Below are 21,781 nucleotides of genomic sequence, written 5' to 3' on the forward strand. Positions count from 1 at the left end.
ACCTAAAGTTTCTATTTAATAAAACATTAATTTTTTTAAACTTAGATAATGATAAAGCTATCTGTTATAAGTTCATTGTATCTCGATTAATTAAACTTAACATTTCGTAAATTTAAAATTATTTTTGAATTACTTTGAAACTATGATTTCAGCCTATAAAAATTTAAGTCAAACATATCTTAAGATTACCTTAATTTAACAAAGATACTGAGCTAAATATAAAACTTGAATTCTAAGAAAATAATACAACCTAAAAATAATTGGTTAATGAATCATTATGTGTAAAACATTTCTAAGAAAATACTAACAACCGGTCATTTAAAAGATAATTAACTCTAGCTTATTTTTAAACTGTATCAGAAATAATGTTTTGAAACTTCTATTGAAAATGTTTAAGTCTGTTTCATAAAGTGCAGCTAAGTAAAATTTTCCTTTAAACATTAATAGTAAAAATTTTTTGTAAAGCATTGATGATTTTTATGTAATTGACAACAGTTTTTTAGTTTGTTACTTTCCTTACTTGAGTTTTACAGCTAAACTTGAATTTAAAAAATACTACTCTAATTGAAAACTAATTAAAATGTCTAATCGATTTAGATTATATTTTCTTTAGATATTTATTATCTTATTTTTAGATATCAAGTTTGTAGCAACACTCCACTACCAAGTGTACTTATTCGTTGCTTTAACCAGAAAATTAAAGAAGTATTCTGAAGTCCTACTACTAAACTTTCAACTAAGAATATTTGCAAAATTGTAAATAATATATCCAAAAGGTGGCAACTAAACTTGAAATCATGAAATTTGAGAATTCAGTCAAACAAAAAAACACTTAAAATTTGAGCATAATTTAGATTTTAAGTTCATAAAAATTCTGAACTTTACTATGTCTAACAAGTTGTTAGTTATAACTTTGAACTATGAAATTACGTACTATAATATAAAAATAAATAAAAAATTTTGTATTTAAATTTTGTAAAGTTAAACTGTATTTTTTTGTTATAGGTGCCTTATTACGAGGTTATTATATAATATAACTTGATATTGCTATAGTTTTATGTAACCTGGAAAAGCAGTAGTAAATAAAATATCATCAAACAAAAGTCCTTTCTACTAACATACCAAAATTGCTGATAAAAACTTTTATATTAAAAACACTGTTTTGCCGTTAAAACTCTTTTTATCTTGAATTAAATTTTATTTAAACAGGGACAAAAATATATATTTAAAACTATAGAAGAAAACTTGAATTTTTTCTTAACCTTTTGAAACCCTGTATCTAAATGCCTTTATTTTTAAACTTTATTTAGACTGAAAAAATAAACTACTTGACATAAAATTAGTTATATAATTTTCCTGTGTTTCGAACAACATTGATTTGAATATAAAGGAAAAATAACTACTACTAATATGTAATGATTTTCTAGGTAAACACTAGTGTACACAAATTAAAAAAACACTGTTAAACCCACTAATTGGTTAACTTTTAGGGCCATTAGTGACACCTATATCAATACGTTACTAAAACTAACAAACGGTAGCACACAAACAAGGATTAATAATAAGAGTAGTTACCTAAACAAACATTCTTTAAGAAAGAGTGTAGGTACCAATCACAAGAAAGCAATTCCTTTTTTTATCAATTTATAACTTATCATAAAGTATTACTTTTTAAATATGAATAACCAAAGTACTTAAAGCAAAGAAACTTTCAACTAAACATTAAAACTTAACATTTTCAATTGAAATTTTGTAAAGATAAAAAATCAACCATTGACGGAACTCTGTAATATACTTAAAACTTTCTTGAGTTGATTTACAAATGTATCTTCTACATGCGGTTGATCTTGGACAATCTGAAGGTACCGTCAAAAATCGTAGACTCTCAGAAAAAATTTTCAAATATTTTTTTGCCGTCGTGCAATAAGAAATTACAAAGTCATGTTTTCTCAATTTTTTTTCTTCTAAAATTTAATTAAACATCTAATAAAAATTCCGAAAACCTCAAATTTAAAAAGGAATTAATATATTCAAAGAAAAGAGATCAAACAGTTAAATAAATATTTAAAAAATTGTAATTTTATAGTTTTAAATAAAACCTTAAAAAATAATTAGTTTTTATTAATTACTAATTTTAAAACTGTTCAAAAATATATTCTTTTTTTTTTCTTGTAGTTTCGAACATACAATAACTATCTGTTTAATATTAACGAAAGTTGAATTTTTGTCAAGTTTATGTATAGACTTGTACTAGGTACGTAGGTTAGTACGTTTCCGCAAATCTGCAGAAAAAAAAGCGCTTTTTTTCAATTCTATAGCATAAAAAGACCCTGTTTTCTTGGCTTTTGGTACTTTTTTTACTTGGTTTTGCCCTTATGATAGATAATTTTGAAATATAATCACTTGTAGTGTCGAAAAACTTAAGCAAATTAAATACATTTAAATCAGCTCAGATTCTTTTTATCAAAAAGTAATGCATTGTAAAAAATGTTTCTAAAAGCTACAGATTTTTTAAATGTGAAACAATAGTAATTAAAAATCATAAATTTGCATTGTTAAAAGTTCACACGCAAGAACAATAAAACAAGTGAATAAGAGCTAGAGCAAGGACAACTCAAGCACAACTGCATGCTTTAATAAAAAACACAATAACACTAAAGGTAGTATAAACTACCCTGTAATCCCTACTACGTCATCATGCGTCGACCCTGCTGTTTTTTATATTTTGCAGAATCGTAACTCTGTCAAGCTAGCTACGTCCCTGACTTATAGTAATACTTGGCCTACTAGTTGCCCAACTTCTTGGAACAGTATGTAGGAGATATATATGTAAACGTGAGAAAACTAACGAAAGTGCTGAAAATGTATTATAAAATTGCGTCAAAGGTTGATTTCTTATTTAAAAAAAAATTCAACAAATGAGCATGTAAAGTGAACAGTTTAGTTGCTTTGATTATAATTAGTGTGACTTTAGTACTTTGATTGTTTTTTATAGAAACAAAAAATAGCAAAGAGCATAGTTAAATCGCTGAACAGTTATGAAACGACAAAAGGAAATAGTTTCTAGTGGTTGAAACTTACTTTTTTTTAAAGAAAGTCTGATCAGCCAACTAATATCTATATTTATAGTTGTTTCCATGCTAACGTTTTTTGGTTTGTTTTAGTAACGCAATGATTTAGCCGTCACTAATGGGCTTGATAGTATACTAGGTAGTAGACCGAAAAGTATACCAAGTAATTGGCCAATTAGTAAGCCTAATAATAGGCCTCTGCAAAACTTTGAAAACTTTTCAAGGTTTTGTTTTTATCATAAAGATACTCATTATATGTCCGAGACTGCATGAAGAAAAATTCAGCTTTTTCGAATGGTTTGTAATTAGAAATTAAATAAAAAAAGAAAACTAAAGTTTTTGTGTTAAATTAAAAAATATATAATAAGATAAACAAGACCCACAATTTCATTCAAACTAAATTCATTCGAGCAATTCTCATCAGTAGAAAGCTAACAAGTAAAAAGATTTTACAAACTTATTTAGTCCTAGACAAGACGTTAAGAGGTATCCGTGGTGTGCGTCTCGATAACCGAAAGGTTCTTTGTGCACCAGGTCCTAGGACAAAACATTTTGAGCGTTTTTTTTTTGTCGTTCAATAAACTATAACTTTAATAGTAACCAAGTAATCAAATAATCATAAAGTAATCAAAAAATAAATAAACTACAACATCAATTAGTAACAATTAAAATCATTTAAGTTTACTGACGTTATAATTGATCTACAGTAAAACTAAACAAAATAAAATGACATTTAAATAATATTTTGACTAAACTGTTTCTTTATTTTCGTAATACTTTATAAGGATTGATTTCATTTAGATTGTTTAGTTTTACTGTAGATCAATTATAAGGTAAGTAAACTTAAATGATTTTAACTGTTACTTATTGCTTTTTTTGTTTATTAATCTCTTGATTACTTTATGATTATTTGATTACTTAGTTACAGTATAAGTTTGTAAAATCTCTTTACTTGTTAGCTTTGTACGCTACTGATGAGAACTGCTCGAAAAATATTTAGCTTTACTGAAATTGTGTATCTTGTATATCTAATTGTATAATTACTTGTCTCTTATGTTCCAATATTTAAATTAAAAAGTCTCAATTTGTCAAATACTAACTAAACTGTTAGATTTTTATATTGTAATGTTATTTTTTTGGAAAATGTCGGAACTTTTTTGTAAAGTGTTTAGATAAACTTTGAAAAGAAAAATGTTCGAGATCATATTTTTGTTATTTTGCGCGAAGATGGAAATTATTACAAAATGTTACTGAGAGTTTTTGGTTTTCGACGGTATCTTCAGGTTGTTTAAGATCTAACGCATGTAAGAGATACATATGTAAACATAAGACAACCCAAGAAAATACTGAGTCTCTAAAGAAATGCTTCAAAAATTGTTTTTTTTTTTAATTTCAACAAATAAAAATGTACAAATTAATTGTTTTATTTGAAATGCCTATGCTTTGAGTACTTTGATTTTTTTAAATAAAAATGTTTATATTTAAAACTTTTATTGTTTATATTTTGTGTTTATACTAGTGCTGAATCTAGTGTATAGAAGTCAAGTAAACAACTTTGCAAAACATTTAATTTATTTTTCAACCCGTGCAAAAGTGTCTTTGTGCAAAAGTTTCTTCGTGCATGTTTGATCCTTCGTGCAAATCTGTCGCTTTGTGAATGTTAGACACCTACCCATAATCACTACTGTCACTTGCAAAAAAAAACAGAAAAAAAAGAAACTTAATAATACAAGTTGATCAGAGTTACATAGAAATAGTTATTAGATGAAACGACAAATTCATTGTAGAATAGTTCTGTTTTTTTTTTAATGTTCAATAAAAATTAAGTGTTCAGAAAGACTTCTCATCGTGCTGAACTGTTATAAAGTGACGTTAAGTCTGCTTACAATAAAAGTTATTTGTGTAGATATTTTTTTCATCAGTTGATACATAGCAATATATAAAAGATAAATTTAGTTTATATAGTAACAGTAGTAATCATCATAAACAAATACTAATTACATACAAAGCCAGTTACACAAAACTAATCAAAAAATAGTTATTAAAGTTGATTAAATACAATCATTTAAATACCAAAAAGAGAATTAAGTAAATAAAGCAACACTATAGTCAAATTTATTTTTGCCTACAAAGGGTAGGTTTTCTGTTTAAAATACTTATAGTTTCCATATTAACTAATTCAAACACGTTATGGAAATTTTAAATTGTTTTAAATCTCTCCAAACTGAAATTTTCAGCACAACTCTGATTATTCACCATATGTTCCGCAATAGCAGGTCTTTTTTTGGAGTTTATAATTTTATTAGAATTTATCGTATTAGAATATTTTCTTTAATTTGATTTTTAATTTTGTTTTTATGTAAAACTACACCTCTGTTGTTTTAAAACATAAATCTGCAAATTAAAAAAATGGTGCAAACTTATTAAAGTAAAATTATTTAAAAAATATTACAAGATAGCTCTAAGGTAAACCGAATTTTTGTGTAAAAAAAGGTAACTCAAACATTTAGATCATCTTTAAAAAGCTTAAAAAAAAATATTGTTATTTACTTTTATTGTTAAAATTAAATGTAGCATAACCATTTAACTCACATTAAATTTATTTCAAGCTTTGTCTTTTGAAAGGATATTGTTAGTTCTGTTTTATTATTTATTTTAGTTTTAAACTACAACAGAGTAAATAAAACACTTTTATTACGGTTTATTAACTGAACTATAATCTACTTTTATTTACAAAATATTTTAAGTAATGTGATAACAATTTTATTTTAAGTTTTATAACTGTAGTATAAGATTAAGCTGTTTGAGTATAGAAAAAACATATAAATTAACTACAAGTTATTTTAGCTAATTGGCTAGGAACAACGATATTTCTTTTTACAACAACCAAGATATTAAAACATCAAATGCGACTTTAAAATTATTTGTATTATTTTATATTAATTCATTTACAAAAACTATCCAAATGGTGAAAATTAAATATTTAATAAATGTTTTAATAAAAAAAAACAAAGGTTTTTGTCTATAACACATATATGAGCTAAACAGCTTTTTAGTATTTTAAAACTAAACTTTAAGTTTTCAAGAACAAATTTTTAAAACAACGTATACCACCAGTTCAGCAATAACTGGTACCTTTACTTCCAAAGCATCAAAGACAATTAAAAGAGGTCTACCTATTTCAAAGTACTCTTTATTTTTTGAAACAATAAGTTTTAAATTAAACACGTGATGAAGATCACCAAACTACAATGCAGGCCTTTACAGGATCTAACGTAACAAGAAAGTTCTTTGACACACCATCAAAGTAACACAGAATTGTTATTAATGGTGAAACTACATAGAAAAGAAAATCACCAATTTGATCCTGTTTCATGGGACAGGTTGAGAAAGCGCCACTGGTATCTTGAGAAAAGGTTACCTGCCGTCAACAACAGGTTCTCATATATCAGGAGTTTATCTGACCAACTGCAGTAAACTAGCGAGTTCCTTTCGTTTAAAAAAAAAGCTGAAAAATTAAAACGCATTTTTTTGTGTTTGTTAACGAAGTTTTAAGTTCTACAAGCCGAAAAATCGTTACAAAGAGGAAGCATAATATTTATAAAATTTTCAATAAAAATCTAAAGTTTATTTATTTTCAAAATGTAACTACATTTTCTTATATTTTCATTTTAATCTTTATGTGATAGTTCTGATGCCTATTATACATTTCATGTACATAAATGCATATATTTATTTATTTAAATAAGCAAAAAGATACAATCAAAAAATAATTTATATTTTTTAAATAACGTAAGAACTTTCTAAATTTTATAGTCTACTAAATTACAAATAAATATTAAAATATGTCTATGAAATAAAATATCCTTGAAAAATAATTTTGATAGTCTTATATTTATTGTAATCCGCATAATAAAAGTTCTTATTTTGTATATTTTAATGTTTTTCACTTAAAGTAAAACTTTATACTTAATACTTAATTTATTCATTTCACAGTTTTCTTAATTTAATTTAAGTATTGGTAAATAACTTTTTGTTGCTTATTAAATGTAGACTTAAGTTATTTTTGATTTACTTTTTGTTATTAACCTGATTTGTTTCAAAGATTTTAAAATCATACGCAAAACAATAATATAGAAGCAAAATATTTGAAATTAGATTTCAAAAATATTAGGTATATGCAAAAAGTAAATAATGTTATTTTAATTACTGAAAAAGAGTTAAGTATAGAAAAACTGGTAATTTCGTTTAATAAAAGTTTTTGTTCTCTAAAGCATAACTTTAAACAAAAACTTATAAATTAACTACTTGTTACTTGAAACTAGCAGCGATAAAAGTGGAACACTAAAGCAGTTGCTTCACCTAGACAAAAAAGTAACAGTTTTCTAATTTATGCTTACAATTTCCATGCTAAAATATTTTCTTTAAGTTTAAAACTGGGTATTTGAAATATTCGTGATAAAGGATGTTGTAAAACTCATTCAAAAGTCTTAAAGCAATTCAATACAAAATGAGCTGAGATAATTGACTTCTTCTTGGTACTAAAATTACGAACATTCCGTGTTACACAAGTAAAGAATGTATTAGTACCTTAATGTAAACAAACCTTCCAAAAAGTATGTATTGAAGACATCTTTAAATTATAAAAAAATAATAGTAGTGCATTGTTTTTTTCTTTTTAGTGTGAACTTAGTGTACTAAAATTATATTGATTTAAATTCTTGTAAAAAAAATTATATTGCAAGCAATATTAATTTTATTATACAGTAGACAAGTCAAGATATCGCTCCTTAACTAGTCAATTACCAATTTAGCTTTTCGCCACCTTACTGATTAAGGTGCTTTAGTAGCGATAACCGACGCTAAAGGGCCGACATTGCTTACTTTGGGAAATCCTGATTGAAACTGATAAACTTTCATAGCGGATTTTAATAAAGTACTAACTAGTAGTTTTTTTTTAATACTTCTGACTCAATAATATAGCATACTTTAACTTAAACTAGACACTTAAAAACTATTATAAACTAATTATTGTCTTTATATATCCAAAAACTATTTTATTTTTAAAGTAAATGCCAAAAAAGTAGGTCTAAGTTTTTCATCGCCGTTTTGTTTTTTTGAAGCATATAGAACAGGGTTTCCAAAAGGGGGCCAAGTGTGGCCCCCTTTTGGGCCATGAGGAGTAAAGGAGCCACAGGGGGCCATAAGGTCATTATTTGAAACTTAAACTAGATATTCTTGAGTTGCAGATAAAGAGCAAAAAAAAAGTTCTTGGGTGTTATTTATGGCAGTTTTTGAAGAATATAATTGAAGGGGGTCATGGCTTTTTTTAATTTCTTTAAAGGGGCCATTTGCAAAAAAGTTTGGGAAACCCTGATATAGAAAAGTATAACATTAGATCTATTTTATGAAAAAAAAAACCTGTTTTATACAACTAATTTGACTAATATTTGGTACATCCAAAACTTACTTTACTCTGTTTGTGTTATCTTAAGCTACAATTCTATCACAAGCTCCTTGCCAAAAATAGCTAAACTATACCAACAAAAATTACACTTTTTAGTTAAGCTTTAGTTTATTTTAAATCTATGTACTGTTTTGTTATAAATAATAAGATAATTTATAAATGCTAATTAAATCTTAAAACATTATTTTAACACTTATAACTTAAAATAGCTTTATTCTATTTAATCCAAATCTAAGTTGATAAGTATGAATTCGCTAGAGACTTATGGCATTAAAATTTGGTTTTTTGAAAAAAAAAAAAAAAAGAAATGATTTTATTGCAGCAAGTATGAAAAAAACAATAGGCAAAAATGTATAAAAAAGGCATAAAAGCAAGTCAAGGCTCTAAAAATAAATAATTCATATTTGTTCATGATAATTTAAAAATTCCTATGAGCCTACAGTTATGTATGATTAGAACGAAAATAAAACATTATGTACCATATGCTTAATCATGGTAAATAAATAGAAAATAGTTTAGAAATCTATAAAAAATCTTAAGACTATATTTTGACAAGTTCAAAAAGCAGCGTTAGTTTGTATATATTTTGTCATACTAAGTTCATAATTCAATTTGAACTTTCTGAAGACGGTAATGTGTCGTAGCAACTATCGCTTTTCGATACTTCCATCGTGTGATTTAAGTCGTTGAAATTGTACGACTCAGGTTCCGGAACCGAACATTGAGACGTTTTAATCTTCTGTTTTGTAATTTTTTTGTTTAAAGTATAATAAAACCTTAACTTATTTAATTACAGCATTGGTTTTTTACTAGTTATGCATTTTAGGATAAATTTCTGTTTCTTAGTTAATAAAGTATATAAACTCTTAAGCATTATCACTAAAAATTTGTGAAAGTTTTTAATATAATTTTTTCAGTGAAACTAAAAAAATTACTAAAATAATTTCAAAAATCCATTAGTAATTTTTGTACCATAGACATATATTAAGTTACTAACAGGCTTTAGTAACTTCTAGTTTTTGTTTAAAGCAACTTAGTTTTTAGACTTTATTTTATAAAACTAAACCATAATAGTACATACAAAAATATAATTAAGTATATACTATGAAATTTTTTTTAACTAGCTAGTCTTTCAGTATATTTAAATCACATAAGTATATATTTTATTTAGTAACTTATAGGCTGAGAAAGCTTTTTTATACTGCATAAGAACAAATTACTATAAAAGGAAAACAAACTTCAAGTTGTTGCTCAAGAGCGGCTCTTTTATTTGTGACTGCATCATTCAATCTGACGTCATAATCATTTATTAATTGGCAAATTGTCGTGACCTCGTCTGATGGCGTTTCTTCGAATCTGTTTTTACAGAAAATTTATTTGCTTTTATTCAAATGTATCACTTAAGTATGAGAAACAAAATACTTCTACATTCTACAACTAGTTTTAATGATTACTAAAAAAAATGTAAGCTAAAGTAAAAGCATGTTATATTAAAATTAGTAATGTAAGAATAAATTAATTCTATTTTTTAAAACTATTTTTTTCATATTCATATAATTTATATTTTACTTATTATATGACTCGTAAAAACATTTTAGCACTAAAGTTTTGAGGAAAAACAAGGAAGTATTTTTTTAAAAATTGTCGTCATATTATAATTAAATAACTAAAAAACTGATAAAAAGCTGCTACATAAAGGTCTATTCAATATAAAGTTAATTATATGACAAATTTTGAATTAATAATTTAAAATATTTCTTTATAATTAAAAAACTATTAGACTATTAGTTCTAATTAAACAGTTGGATCAAGTTAAAAAAAATTATGAAATATATCAAATTTAGATAATACTTTTAAATAATTAAAGTTACTTTTTGTTGAGAACTTCAATTTTTGTATTTTGTTGAGCGAAATTGGTATTATGAACTTGTTGCAATTTTTCGTACACGTCATTCATTTCATCAAGAATTTCTAACTGCTTTTGATTTTTTCTTTTATTTTCATCCACAGTTGCTTGTAACTCTATTCGCTCCTTTAATTTACAAGTTTTTAAACATGTACGATTTAAAGACTCTTAAGCTATTAATGTAGTTTATTTTTCCAAACACAAAGTTTTATTTGTTGTGTATTTTTTTTAAAGTTTTTCAAATTGAAATATTAAAATTTAGTTCAAGCTAAATTATGTCTTTTCGTTTAGTAGTTCCTGGAAAATTTAAGTATGGTGTTTGTGTAAAAGTTTGTTAGGAAAAAAATAGTAGTGAACGAAGATTTGATTATAAACAACAACAAAAAAATTACACAATACTAATTTACCATAGTTTAATAAGTTGATACAAGTAAAAATTATTTTAAATTAAATTCTTTAAAACATTAAACAAACTTGTCTTATTTTTTCCAGTCTGTCTTTGACGCTTCTTACGTCTTTTCTTTTTTCGCTGACGCTCCTCAAACTTTGCCTTCTTCTGTGTCTTTCGTATCTTCTTTCGGCTATCTCAGCGTATTTTGCTGTCATCCCTGCCATGTATAATTTGAATCAAGTTTTTTTTTTTTTTTTATAATTTAATATAAATTATTTTAAAACTACAAACACTAGTCACCAAAAAAAAAAAACAAACATTCTAACTTGATTTTTTGGCTAAAAATCTAAGGTATATATATAAGGCATTTAGTTGTTTTAGAAAGATTTATAAAACTATTGAAAATTAAAAAAACTCATTTAATTTTAAGAAGAAGTAACGGAATATCAGTTCTTGAAAAAAATTAATTGATTTGCTTAAAAATAACTGGTTGCTTGGTATACTTTAAGATATTTTAACAAAACAGATTTACTCACTTAATTACTGAACTTAACAATTAAACTAGTAATATCAAAGTTATTTTAATCAATTAGATGTAAATAATGAATTTAGATTTGAATAAACTGTAAAAAAAAGTTTTAATCATTTTATAAAAGTATTTCAAATGAACTTCCGGTTGATTTTAAGTCTTGGAAATAAAACTGGTTATTTTTTATAATAATTAGTAATGCACATACTTCAAAATAGGTTTTGTTTAACTGTATTTTAGTATAAAATTGTTATCTTTAAGCTAAAATAGTTACAATTTGTTTTCGCAATAAATTTATTTAAGTATATTAGTTTAACGTTTTCAAAGTTATTTATAAATTTTTACTTGTACTTCAATAAATGGTAATTTCAATTAAATAGAATTGTGTTTACACTTTAGCGTTAGTTAATTATAACATTATGCTTAAGTTTTTACAAACTAAAAAAATCTTATTATACAAATTTTTAAAAGTGTAATTTTTTTAAAAAGCAACATTATTTGCGTTTAATTAATAAGTTTTATAAAAAAAACTTTTAAGTAGTGAAATTGTTGCTAACGTTTTTATGGTACGAATTAAAAACAAAACTAAGCATACTTCTTAGAAAAACTTATAAATAGTAAGTATATCATAACAAAACAAAAGGAGTGTTATGAATATTTATGAAAAGCTATTTTTGTTTGCTTTAATATTTAACGACTTCAACAACAGAGTTTTAACTTGACTTTAACAGAGTTTAGTATTAAAATAGCCAGTAAGTTACCTTTATGTAAAACTATTATACTATTTAGAAAGTTACTATATATTTACGAGTTTAAAGTATATATTGTATTTGTTCAATGTGTTATTTCTAAAAAAATAAACTAAAAGTTATCCTAAACAATGAAAATTCTTACAAAAATACAAGTTTATTTAATTAAGTTGCAGTTTAAGTATAAAAAATTTTATATTAATTTTCTTGTAATTTCCTTTTTATAATTTTCAATTATAGTTTAAAAAGAAAAGTCCTTTAAATCAAAAAATAATCTATCAACTACATCAAACAGAAAAGGTTTTTATATTCAAAGATAAAGTAACAATTTATGATTTACTACACACTAACACTGAAAATATCAATAACTTAATTATACATAATAAATAGTACCGGTGCTAGTAGTAAATAAAAACAAACCGGTGCTGAAGAGTTTGATAGACATGTTGATGAGATAGACCCATTCCTTCACCTCCCTCTCACTGTTAACTACGAACTGCTCCTCTCTCTTTATGCTCAGATCTCCCTCCCTCTCAACTATCCGGAACTGATGCTTCTTGTCGTGGGTCGGCGGTAATGACTGTAATAAAAGAATCTTAATATTTGGGATTGGTTTTCAAAATATAATTTTATATTTTTATTAGTGACTAAAAAGATAGAAATTCTAAATTATAATAAGAAAACTATCATTTAACAAGCACAATGTTTTAATGCAGACTTTTCTATAATGATTGTTTAAATCGTTGGAGTTTTAGTTATTTGAAAAAAAAATGTAGGATTATTTTTATGACTTTTTGTAAAGAAGACAAAATATTTTTTTAAGATTTGTTAAAACTTTGTGAGTAGTTTTAAATAATCTAAGTTTAAAATTTTACAAGACTTTTTTTTTTAATTTTAAGTATATTCAACATACTCTTTAAAGTACTACTATTAAAAAAACATGTAAATTTTAAACAGTAGGTAAATAAATATAATAACACAACGTTATTATACAAACTATCTATGCTATATAGTGCTGAGCTATGCGTTTGAGATATTTTGCTGACACCAAAGTATAAACCACAACTGTTCAAAGAAGTTTGTCTGAATTTGAAAAAAATATTATTTTGTATTTGCTGTTTAGTTTGATAAACATCAAAACTGAAAAGTTAGATCATTTTTAACAGAAAAAATTCTAAATATGTTTGTATTAAAATGGTGAAAAACTATTGACACGTTTTTAAATAAACATGTTTAAAAGAAGTAATAAATTGTGCCTATAAAAATATTTCAAGATTCAAAACCACTAAATTTTCTACTGTTCACTAGACACTTTATTCAAAAAACCAAAATAATTGGTTTTTTTAGTAAAACTTGGCATCAAAAATGATTTAAGTACAACGATTTCCATTTATTAAGTTCTGCTACGCATTAAAGTAAGGAGAATGTAATTACTTTTCTAACCAAATAATACCTCCTATGTTCATAAGAATGCTGATGATTTAAATTTTATTTTAACACATTGAACATGTGTAATTTGATCTATTTAATACTTACTTTTAGAAAAAGCTTGTAATTTTCTTATACGCTTTTTCAATAAGCTTTAGTATTTATACTTTAAAAGAAAATAGTTATTTAAAGTTTTTTTTATCATCATTGTCTAAATGCTCTTTTTATAATTATAACAATAAAACTAATAGAAATGAATGAATTCTATATGAATATGAATTATAAATGAATATGAAATGATTTTGTTTCTTAATTTAATAAAATAAAATTACTATAGCACAGTTTAAAACAAAAAAGGTATGTTATGAAACTTTATAGTAAAGTTTTAAATTTTTGTAATTGTATAACTCATCATAACAAACTTTTACATACCTCAATGTTCATGTTGCTATTGAACGAAATTTCTTTTTTGAGACATAAGTCTTGCCTGGATGAGTAGCATATTAGGGAACTTCCCTCCAATACACACCATCGTTTTTTGAAGTGGTCGATTGAAGAAACTTTCCTCACTTGCATCCAATCCTAATATTATACATATTGCTATTTAATTTAGTTTTTAACACACAACTAATAATGTACTCTACTATATAAATCCGCTAATATTAGATATTCGATTAGGAGTGGTAAAAATCTAAGAAAAAGCGAAAAAATAAATATTTTCCTTTATGTTTTGTCTTAAAAAAAGAATAAATTTAAAATTCCTAATCTTTAGCTTTAAGTATTAAATATAAGTATAAAAGTGAATAAAAATAAAACTAAAAAATATACTCCTTATCCAGTTCAATATGCAAAACTAAACTTTAGAATAAGTTAAATTCAATTGCATAAATTCCAGTTCATAAACAGCTGTTTAGTGTATTATTAGAGTAGTCACTCAAATGTACTCAAACCAAACACTTAATTTATTAAATGCATTTTGCATGGTTGCCACTCATCAAGCTGAGAAAAATTTCCTGACTTTTCCTGACTTTTTCCTGACTTTTTACCAAAATTTTCCTGACTTTTCTAAATCAAACTCTTAAATTAAACTTATTCTAAAATACATAATCTAACACTTTAAACTATAAAAAGCTTCCAATCTAATTTTTATACATGTTAAAAACAACAGTTTTTTTGCTGAATTCTATCATCAAACTTCCAGTACATCACTTAAACCATCTGTGTATGATTGATGTTTGTAATAAACAGCTCTATCAGCAAAATACTTGTATTATTACCTTATAAAGACAGCTTGTCTGAAAAAAGAAACAATTTTTTAGCAAACCCTAGCATAAATGTATCTAGATAAACAAACGACATATAAGGAACTTTTACAATTAAAACCTTGAATTAATAACAAACTTTCACAATTAAAATCTTAAAACAATAACAAATTTTTACAGTTGAAACCTTAAAACAATAAAGAACACAATTTTTTACAATTTCCTAGTATAAATGTATCTAAATAAACGAAACGACATATAAGGAACTTTTACAATTAAAACCTTAAATCAATAAGGAACTTTCACAACTCAAACCTTTAAACAATAACGAACATTTACAGTTAAAACATTAAAACAATAAAGAACTTAATCAAATACTGTTTTTTTTTTTAATGTATGTACTAAAATTTATTTTCTTAGTTTTTTTATCAGCACTTCAACCTCTTCATCTAATACTAAATTAGTATAAAATTTGTAACAAATAGATATACTCTTATTTACTTTAAAAACTTGAGTTACTCTACAAAAAATACAAATAATAAGTAATCTTAATCTTCGCATATACCTCTCTTATAACTTATTTTATAAATTTAAACAAATTTGGAAAAATTATAAAGAGGTAAAGTATACACACTAACTTGTTACATAAAATACTAAACTAACTGCTTAGTTATAAAGAACTCAATTGTTTACTTAATCAAAAAACTCTTTGATTCTAAAATTATGCTAGATAAACTTTTGTGTATATATCACAGTTTCACTATGGAAGTGTCCTTGCTACAGATCATCAAAACTAAAAAGCTTACAAAATCTGCTTGTTCAAGTAGGGTACTTGTTCAATATGTTAATAGAAAATTTTTGCAGTTTAATAAAGGATATTTTACTAATTTATACCAGCTTGAAGGCATTGGAAATAAAATTAAATATTTTTGTAAATTTCTAGGAAAACTTTAGAATTTTTTTCTGACTTTAAAAGACTTTTAATTAATTTTTACTACTTGAAGGCTTTGGAAAACAAGGAATTTTGTAAATTTAAACTGACAAAATATGACTTTTGTTTTTAATTTTATCAAATTTCCTGACTTTTCCTGACTTTTTTTCAAAACCCCCATTTTTTCCTGACTTTTCCTGACTTTTATAATTTTTTCAAATTTTTCCTGACTTTTCCTGAGTTCCTGACTTTTCCTGACCGAGTGGCAACCCTGATTTTGTTTTGTTGGCGCCAAATTTGAAACGTGTTACTTCCATATGGGAATAGTTGGTCACGTGTAACTATTTAATATCTAATGCTATAAAGTTTGATGTTAAAGCTTAGTTTTGAAAAAAAAAAATTTTATGACTGAACGAAATTATATTTTGTTATACATACTTTTTTGGTTTTAATATAATAACCGTTATTTTTCATTTATTTTTAAAATATAAGTGTAGCAACTAAACTAATGTAGTTTTAACGTTTTAGATGGTATAAGCTAAAACTATTATCAAGGCTTATTGTATAAAAGCTGAAATATTTTATATTTTAAAATTTCTGTCGGTTATTATCTTCTTTATTACTAAATTAAACTAATCATTTTGTGGTATTTTTTCTCTATTTGGAGAATCTATATAGTCGTAAAAATAATTTACTAATGAACTATTTCAGTCAGCAAGGTTTTACAAAAATTAATTTTAAAGATTTTAATATAAACAGTCGTGGCAAAAAAAAACATCTAACAGATTTAAGGACATCGCAGAACTCAGTCAAGCATATCCGTTTGGTTGCCAAGTAGAAGCTATCTGATTGGATAATATCATTTCCCGCCATTTCAGGTATAATAGACAACAGTTGTTGAAATGTTACCTGTTATTAATTAAAAGTTTTATTAATTAGTTATAGTTAAATTTAAATCAAGGTTATAAAGTTGAAGTAAAAGGTTTAGAATACCTTATGTTTTATTTATTTTTTGGTCTGACATTTTATCAAATCTAAAATCATTTTCTGTTAGAAAGAACCATAAAAACAAGTTGTTTTAATTACTAACATAAACAATATAAACAATAAAACACCATATTTGTTAGTTACGTAATACTTAAGGATTCACTGATCAATAATGTTGCGAAACAAAGTTAACGCTGAGTTCAAGTAAGTCTCTTAATTTTTTATTATCTAAACTTGTTAAGTTAAAACTTTATAAGTACTTGACTAAACTAAGTGGTTTGGTAAATTACAAAAACAGACAATTCTGTACCGTGATAAAAAAACAAGTAGTAAAAGTTTAACGCGTGTTTTTTATCTTAAGACTCTTTGTTATTTTTAGAACGCTACACTACGCATGATATTAAGTTTTAAAATATTTGTCTGTTCTAATTTAAAAGTGCATTAACATATTTTTTTATATGCATAAAATATTGAATCAATTATATAAAGAAACGAAACTTAATTAAGTGAATATACACCAGCTAACGCTATGCTGAAAAAATGATTAATGTGTAATTAAACACATAAATTAATAATTTTCAACTTATTTTTTGTTATAGGGAAATTTTATAAAATATTTATTTTACCGGTTCATTGCAAAAACAATGGCAGTTTTTGAATGAATACTTCAGTCTTCCACCCGACTTATTAGCTATAAAAACAAAAGTTTTACCAACTACTATTATTCGATAGAAAATAGCCTTCTTTTCTCTGTTTATGCGTAAACTCAGATAACAAATAAAATTTTTACAATTTAGTTAAATTTTATCAAAAACAGTTTATTTTTAATATTTTATTATAAATGTAACATACGTTTCAACATAGAATACAAATATTGGCAAGAAAATAATTATTGTAAAATTCTTTTTTAGTTTTAGATATGGTGCAGGTTAATTTATTTTTAAAAACTTTTTATACTATTGCGAATGCATATATTGCGTGTAGTGGTAAAAAACTGCACGGTATAATGATGTAACTTTTTGAATTACGCGTTTAACAATACATTTATTAAGATCAAAACAGTTTTATTAAGGCTCATTTATTTTGATAACTTAAGCAAGTGACACTTAGTAAACAACAAAAAAATTAGTTACGTAAACTTTAGTTGAACCATAAGTAATTTGAACTTCCGGTTATATTTTACGATAAACTTCAACTGTCATCGATTTAAGTTACATTTTTATAAAACAAAGTAATTACCGCCTTTAAGCAAAAAAATTTTTACACATATGTCTGTATACCAGCACTAAAAACTACTGATGCAGAACTTACCACAAAACTAGGTCAAAATACCTTAAATTAAACAACGACTATATATAAAATAATGTTTTTTTTATTACTTTAAATATTTATACTAAGGTAAACGTTTAGCTTTTAGTATTAGTTTTTACTATTAACCTGTGTGTTTTCGATTTTTGCTTTAAATTTATTCATTTATTTGTTTTCAACTTTTGAAACTCTATAAAACTTTCATAATTCTAGTAAAATTAGGGTTTCATTTAAAACCTCTACTAAGATATTATGAAACACATATATTACAAGAAAACAAATATTTTTCGTTACTTTTGTCAACCAGATATACTTACATACAACTGTTTAGCTATTACAATAAATATATTCAAGTTGGTAAGATCTCACAGTACAAAAACCAAAAATTTTTTGGTAGTTTTTATAAACTTTAATCAAAAACAAACTAACAAGCAGCAGTTTAGTTGATTCGTAGTCATCAGTGAGTGCAGATTGTGTATCATCATTGGTATGATCTGTGTTACACCAGGCAACTCCTAAGCAACACATCATTTTTCTCATTAATAATTCAGCCTGTAGTTTATAGTGCTCGTAATGATACATTAATGTTTTAGCTAATCTTTATTGTTAATAAAGTTATACTATCATCATAGTGAAAGCATTTCGGTACAATTTAAACTTAAACATTTTAGTGATTTAACAACTTTATGAGACTCTATCATTTTATACTGTTTAATTCTATTACATTTCTCAAATTGTTAAATATCACAAGACTAAACTTGATAATAAATAACGTTCTGATCTTTTTTAGATGTATATACAATAATCTACTTCAAAAATTAATTGTAATTATTATGAAACCTAACACTAACATTTTACAATTTTTTGTTTAAATTTTTAAACAATCTTGATTAAATTTTTTTAAGTTAAAATAAACAAAAACGGTTATGCGAAAAACAACATTCATTAAGTATATAATATAAACTTAAAAAAAATAATTTTGAAAATCGATATCTACTTACGAGAAAAAAAATCAGGAAAAAAAAAACAGCATTATACGAGTGTTTCCGCGTTTACGACATTGTGTAAAAATTAAAGGTGTTTCTTCATTGTTACAAAGTTAGTACAACCAAATTAATAAATTTTGTCTTTACAAATGCATAAAATAAAAAAGTGAAAAATATAAATAAAGTTTTTCAGTAAACAACATAAATAAATACTCATATTGGATAAAATTAAATAACGTTAAGAAACAATAAAATCCAAACAAACTACAATGATTTAAGTATATCTTAAAAAACAATTAAAAATATTTAAGCTCAAACTAAATATTAGTCAATGACTAAAAACTTACTGTAGCATTCGTTTTTGTTTAAAAAAGTACAGTTTAAAGAAAGGTTATATATTTAGAACATAACGAAATAAAAATACTCACCAAACAACTTTATAATACAGACTAATAGACACTAAAAAACTGCAACATCTTAAAGTTAACCTTAAATAAGTTATAAAACTTTTTATAAAACTAACCTCTTCGTAATCGATGACAGGTGGGTATATCCCTGGTTCACAAAGCCTGCAAAACACACAGAACACCCAAAATAATGAGCAGTTCTTCCTGTCAGGAACAACAGGCTGGTTCGCATCAACGTACGGTGGTTGCAGGTACTTTTGCTTGCAAAAACTCCAGCAGGCCTTTGCTATGGTTCGTTCATCTATACGCTGTTTATCTATATTGTCCTGCATACAGTATAAAGTACAGAGGTTTACGGTAAACTATAAATATATTTATATAAACAATGATAACAAGAATAAAAAAGTTAAAAATGTATTAAAAAGCTATTTAAACTAATAAAATAATCAAATCCAAACAACAAGTACTTCAATGAAAAAGATACATAACATATTCTTTTATTAATCCCAATCATTTAACAACAAATTAATTAGATATAGGTTATTTTAGACCAAAATATATACACTTTATATTATAAGAGCAAAAATTTACTAACGGTGACAAACGATCGAAAAACGTTAAAACTAATTTTTTCACTTCTGTTGTTAAACTTCATAAGAAAATTTCTGTCTGGAAGTGATAATGGAGAAAGTTGTAGAATAAGAGGCTGTAAAGAATGAAACATTTTGATTAAAAAAAAAATTATCATTAGAATCAAAACATTACTAAATGAGTTTACTTCCTATAACAAATTTTGAGTTAAGTCAATAAATATTTTTAGGAAACAAGTCTTGAAGTAGATGAGTTTTAAAAAAGTTTATAAGTCTATTAAAACAGCTTGGTTGATACTTATCCTTATAACAAACCTAAACACATTGTAATTATCTATATTTTTCTTTACTTTAAACTCCCATAGTATTTTTATCTATTTTATCAAGGTTGTTACAGATTTCTAAATAGTTAAAAAGATTTTTGTACAACAAATGCTTGCAATAACTTTTGTTTTTCATTTATAAAACTTTTTAGTTTTGTTAACAAACTTGCAAGGATGACCAGCTAACTTTTCCATTGTATTTTGTGTCTATACTATTAAAAGCTAACCAAATAGGATTGAGTGCTGAATTACTGTAACAACGGTGGTAAACCTTAAAATAATAAATTGTCTCAATAAGTAGTTTAAAACAAACTATAAACTAGGAAACTAATTTCAAATAATTTTAAAGCAATTACAAAAGATTACTTAAATTTTTTAAACACAATTTAGCAAATACAATTACATTCAATTAGACAACATAAGAAAAATTAACACTATCCAATATAAAAAGACTGACATAAAAAATTTAAACTAAGTTAGTAAAAGAAATTTATTTTGTCAGTCAAGCTAAGTGCTGGTTAATATCATAAATATTTAAATTAAATTAAATTAATTTATCAGTATAACAAAATAAAAAAGTCATAACATTTTATAAACGCACTGCCAAACATTAACAAATATTTTATTGAAATAAAAAATATTTTTCTCAGCAAGTTTAAAGCTTCATAGTACTTGATTAAGGACAGGTTTATTAGGATTCAACTTGTTAACACTTCCATTGCTTCCATTTAAATTCAAAACTCCCCCGTTAGTTACTACGCAGTTGTTTATGATATCATTAACTGACAGCTGACTCACTGTTAATGAATTGTTTAAGTTCAAGAATACTTTAATTTTATTACAAAAAAAATAAATATGACAAACAGAAAGTTATAGTTTAAAAAATATATTTTTTAATGGCTATATAAAGTTAATTAACCAAAAGTTAATTTTACTTACTTAACAGAAAAAATAACTATTTTACAATGTTAAGGAAAGAAAACTAAATAAATAACCCTAGAGTTTTTCTAAATGCATTTTTATGTATACAAATACAAAACTTAACGTGAAATCTTACCAAGAATATCTTCCAAAGCAATGTTTGATCTTGGAAGTCTGCAAGTGGAATTGAATATGTTTTTACTGTGGCTTCCAGGAGACTTTAATGTTGACTTTTTTAGAGTTGATGTTGGGGTGCTTAGTTTTTTAGGGTGCTTCAATGTTGAATATGCTGGTTCATTTTGAGAATGTTTTGCCGTTTTTTCTGCTCTTAAGGTCATTGATTTGTGTATAGTAATAGGTGAATCTAAGCTCATCTTTTTATTTGTTTACAGTTTCCAATTTTTTTTTTCAAACCTTCTAATAATAGTTTATTTACTGTAATGATAAAATACTAATTTTTTTTCACTTATTAAAAAGATCAATAACTAGAAACTTTTAGTTAAATATTTTTTGTACAACATAGTT

At 24.8% G+C, this 21,781-nt stretch overlaps 1 protein-coding gene across 2 annotated transcripts; it reads right to left on the reverse strand.

Annotated features, from left to right (window-relative positions):
* Window positions 1-8,952: 8,952 nt before the first annotated feature.
* LOC145843732 (switch-associated protein 70-like) lies at window positions 8,953-21,684 on the reverse strand. 2 transcript variants are annotated; one of them, XM_082950963.1, is made up of 13 exons: window positions 21,393-21,684; window positions 21,008-21,132; window positions 20,502-20,606; window positions 20,018-20,128; window positions 19,539-19,748; window positions 18,459-18,581; window positions 16,518-16,643; window positions 13,974-14,123; window positions 12,534-12,693; window positions 10,919-11,052; window positions 10,410-10,570; window positions 9,777-9,894; window positions 8,953-9,277 (listed from the first exon to the last, which is right to left on the reverse strand). In XM_082950963.1, the coding sequence occupies exons 1-13, from the start codon at window positions 21,628-21,630 to the stop codon at window positions 9,146-9,148; spliced, it is 1,893 nt and encodes a 630-aa protein (XP_082807089.1). In that variant the 5' UTR covers window positions 21,631-21,684; the 3' UTR covers window positions 8,953-9,145. The 2 variants fall into 2 exon arrangements, with proteins under 2 accessions (XP_082807089.1, XP_082807091.1); XM_082950965.1 differs by lacking the exon at window positions 21,393-21,684 and having other exon boundaries at window positions 20,937-21,035.
* Window positions 21,685-21,781: the final 97 nt, after the last annotated feature.

The sequence above is a fragment of the Thalia democratica genome, chromosome 1, assembly GCF_965202585.1.
Source record: "Thalia democratica chromosome 1, ktThaDemo2.hap1.1, whole genome shotgun sequence".
NCBI lineage: Eukaryota > Metazoa > Chordata > Thaliacea > Salpida > Salpidae > Thalia > Thalia democratica.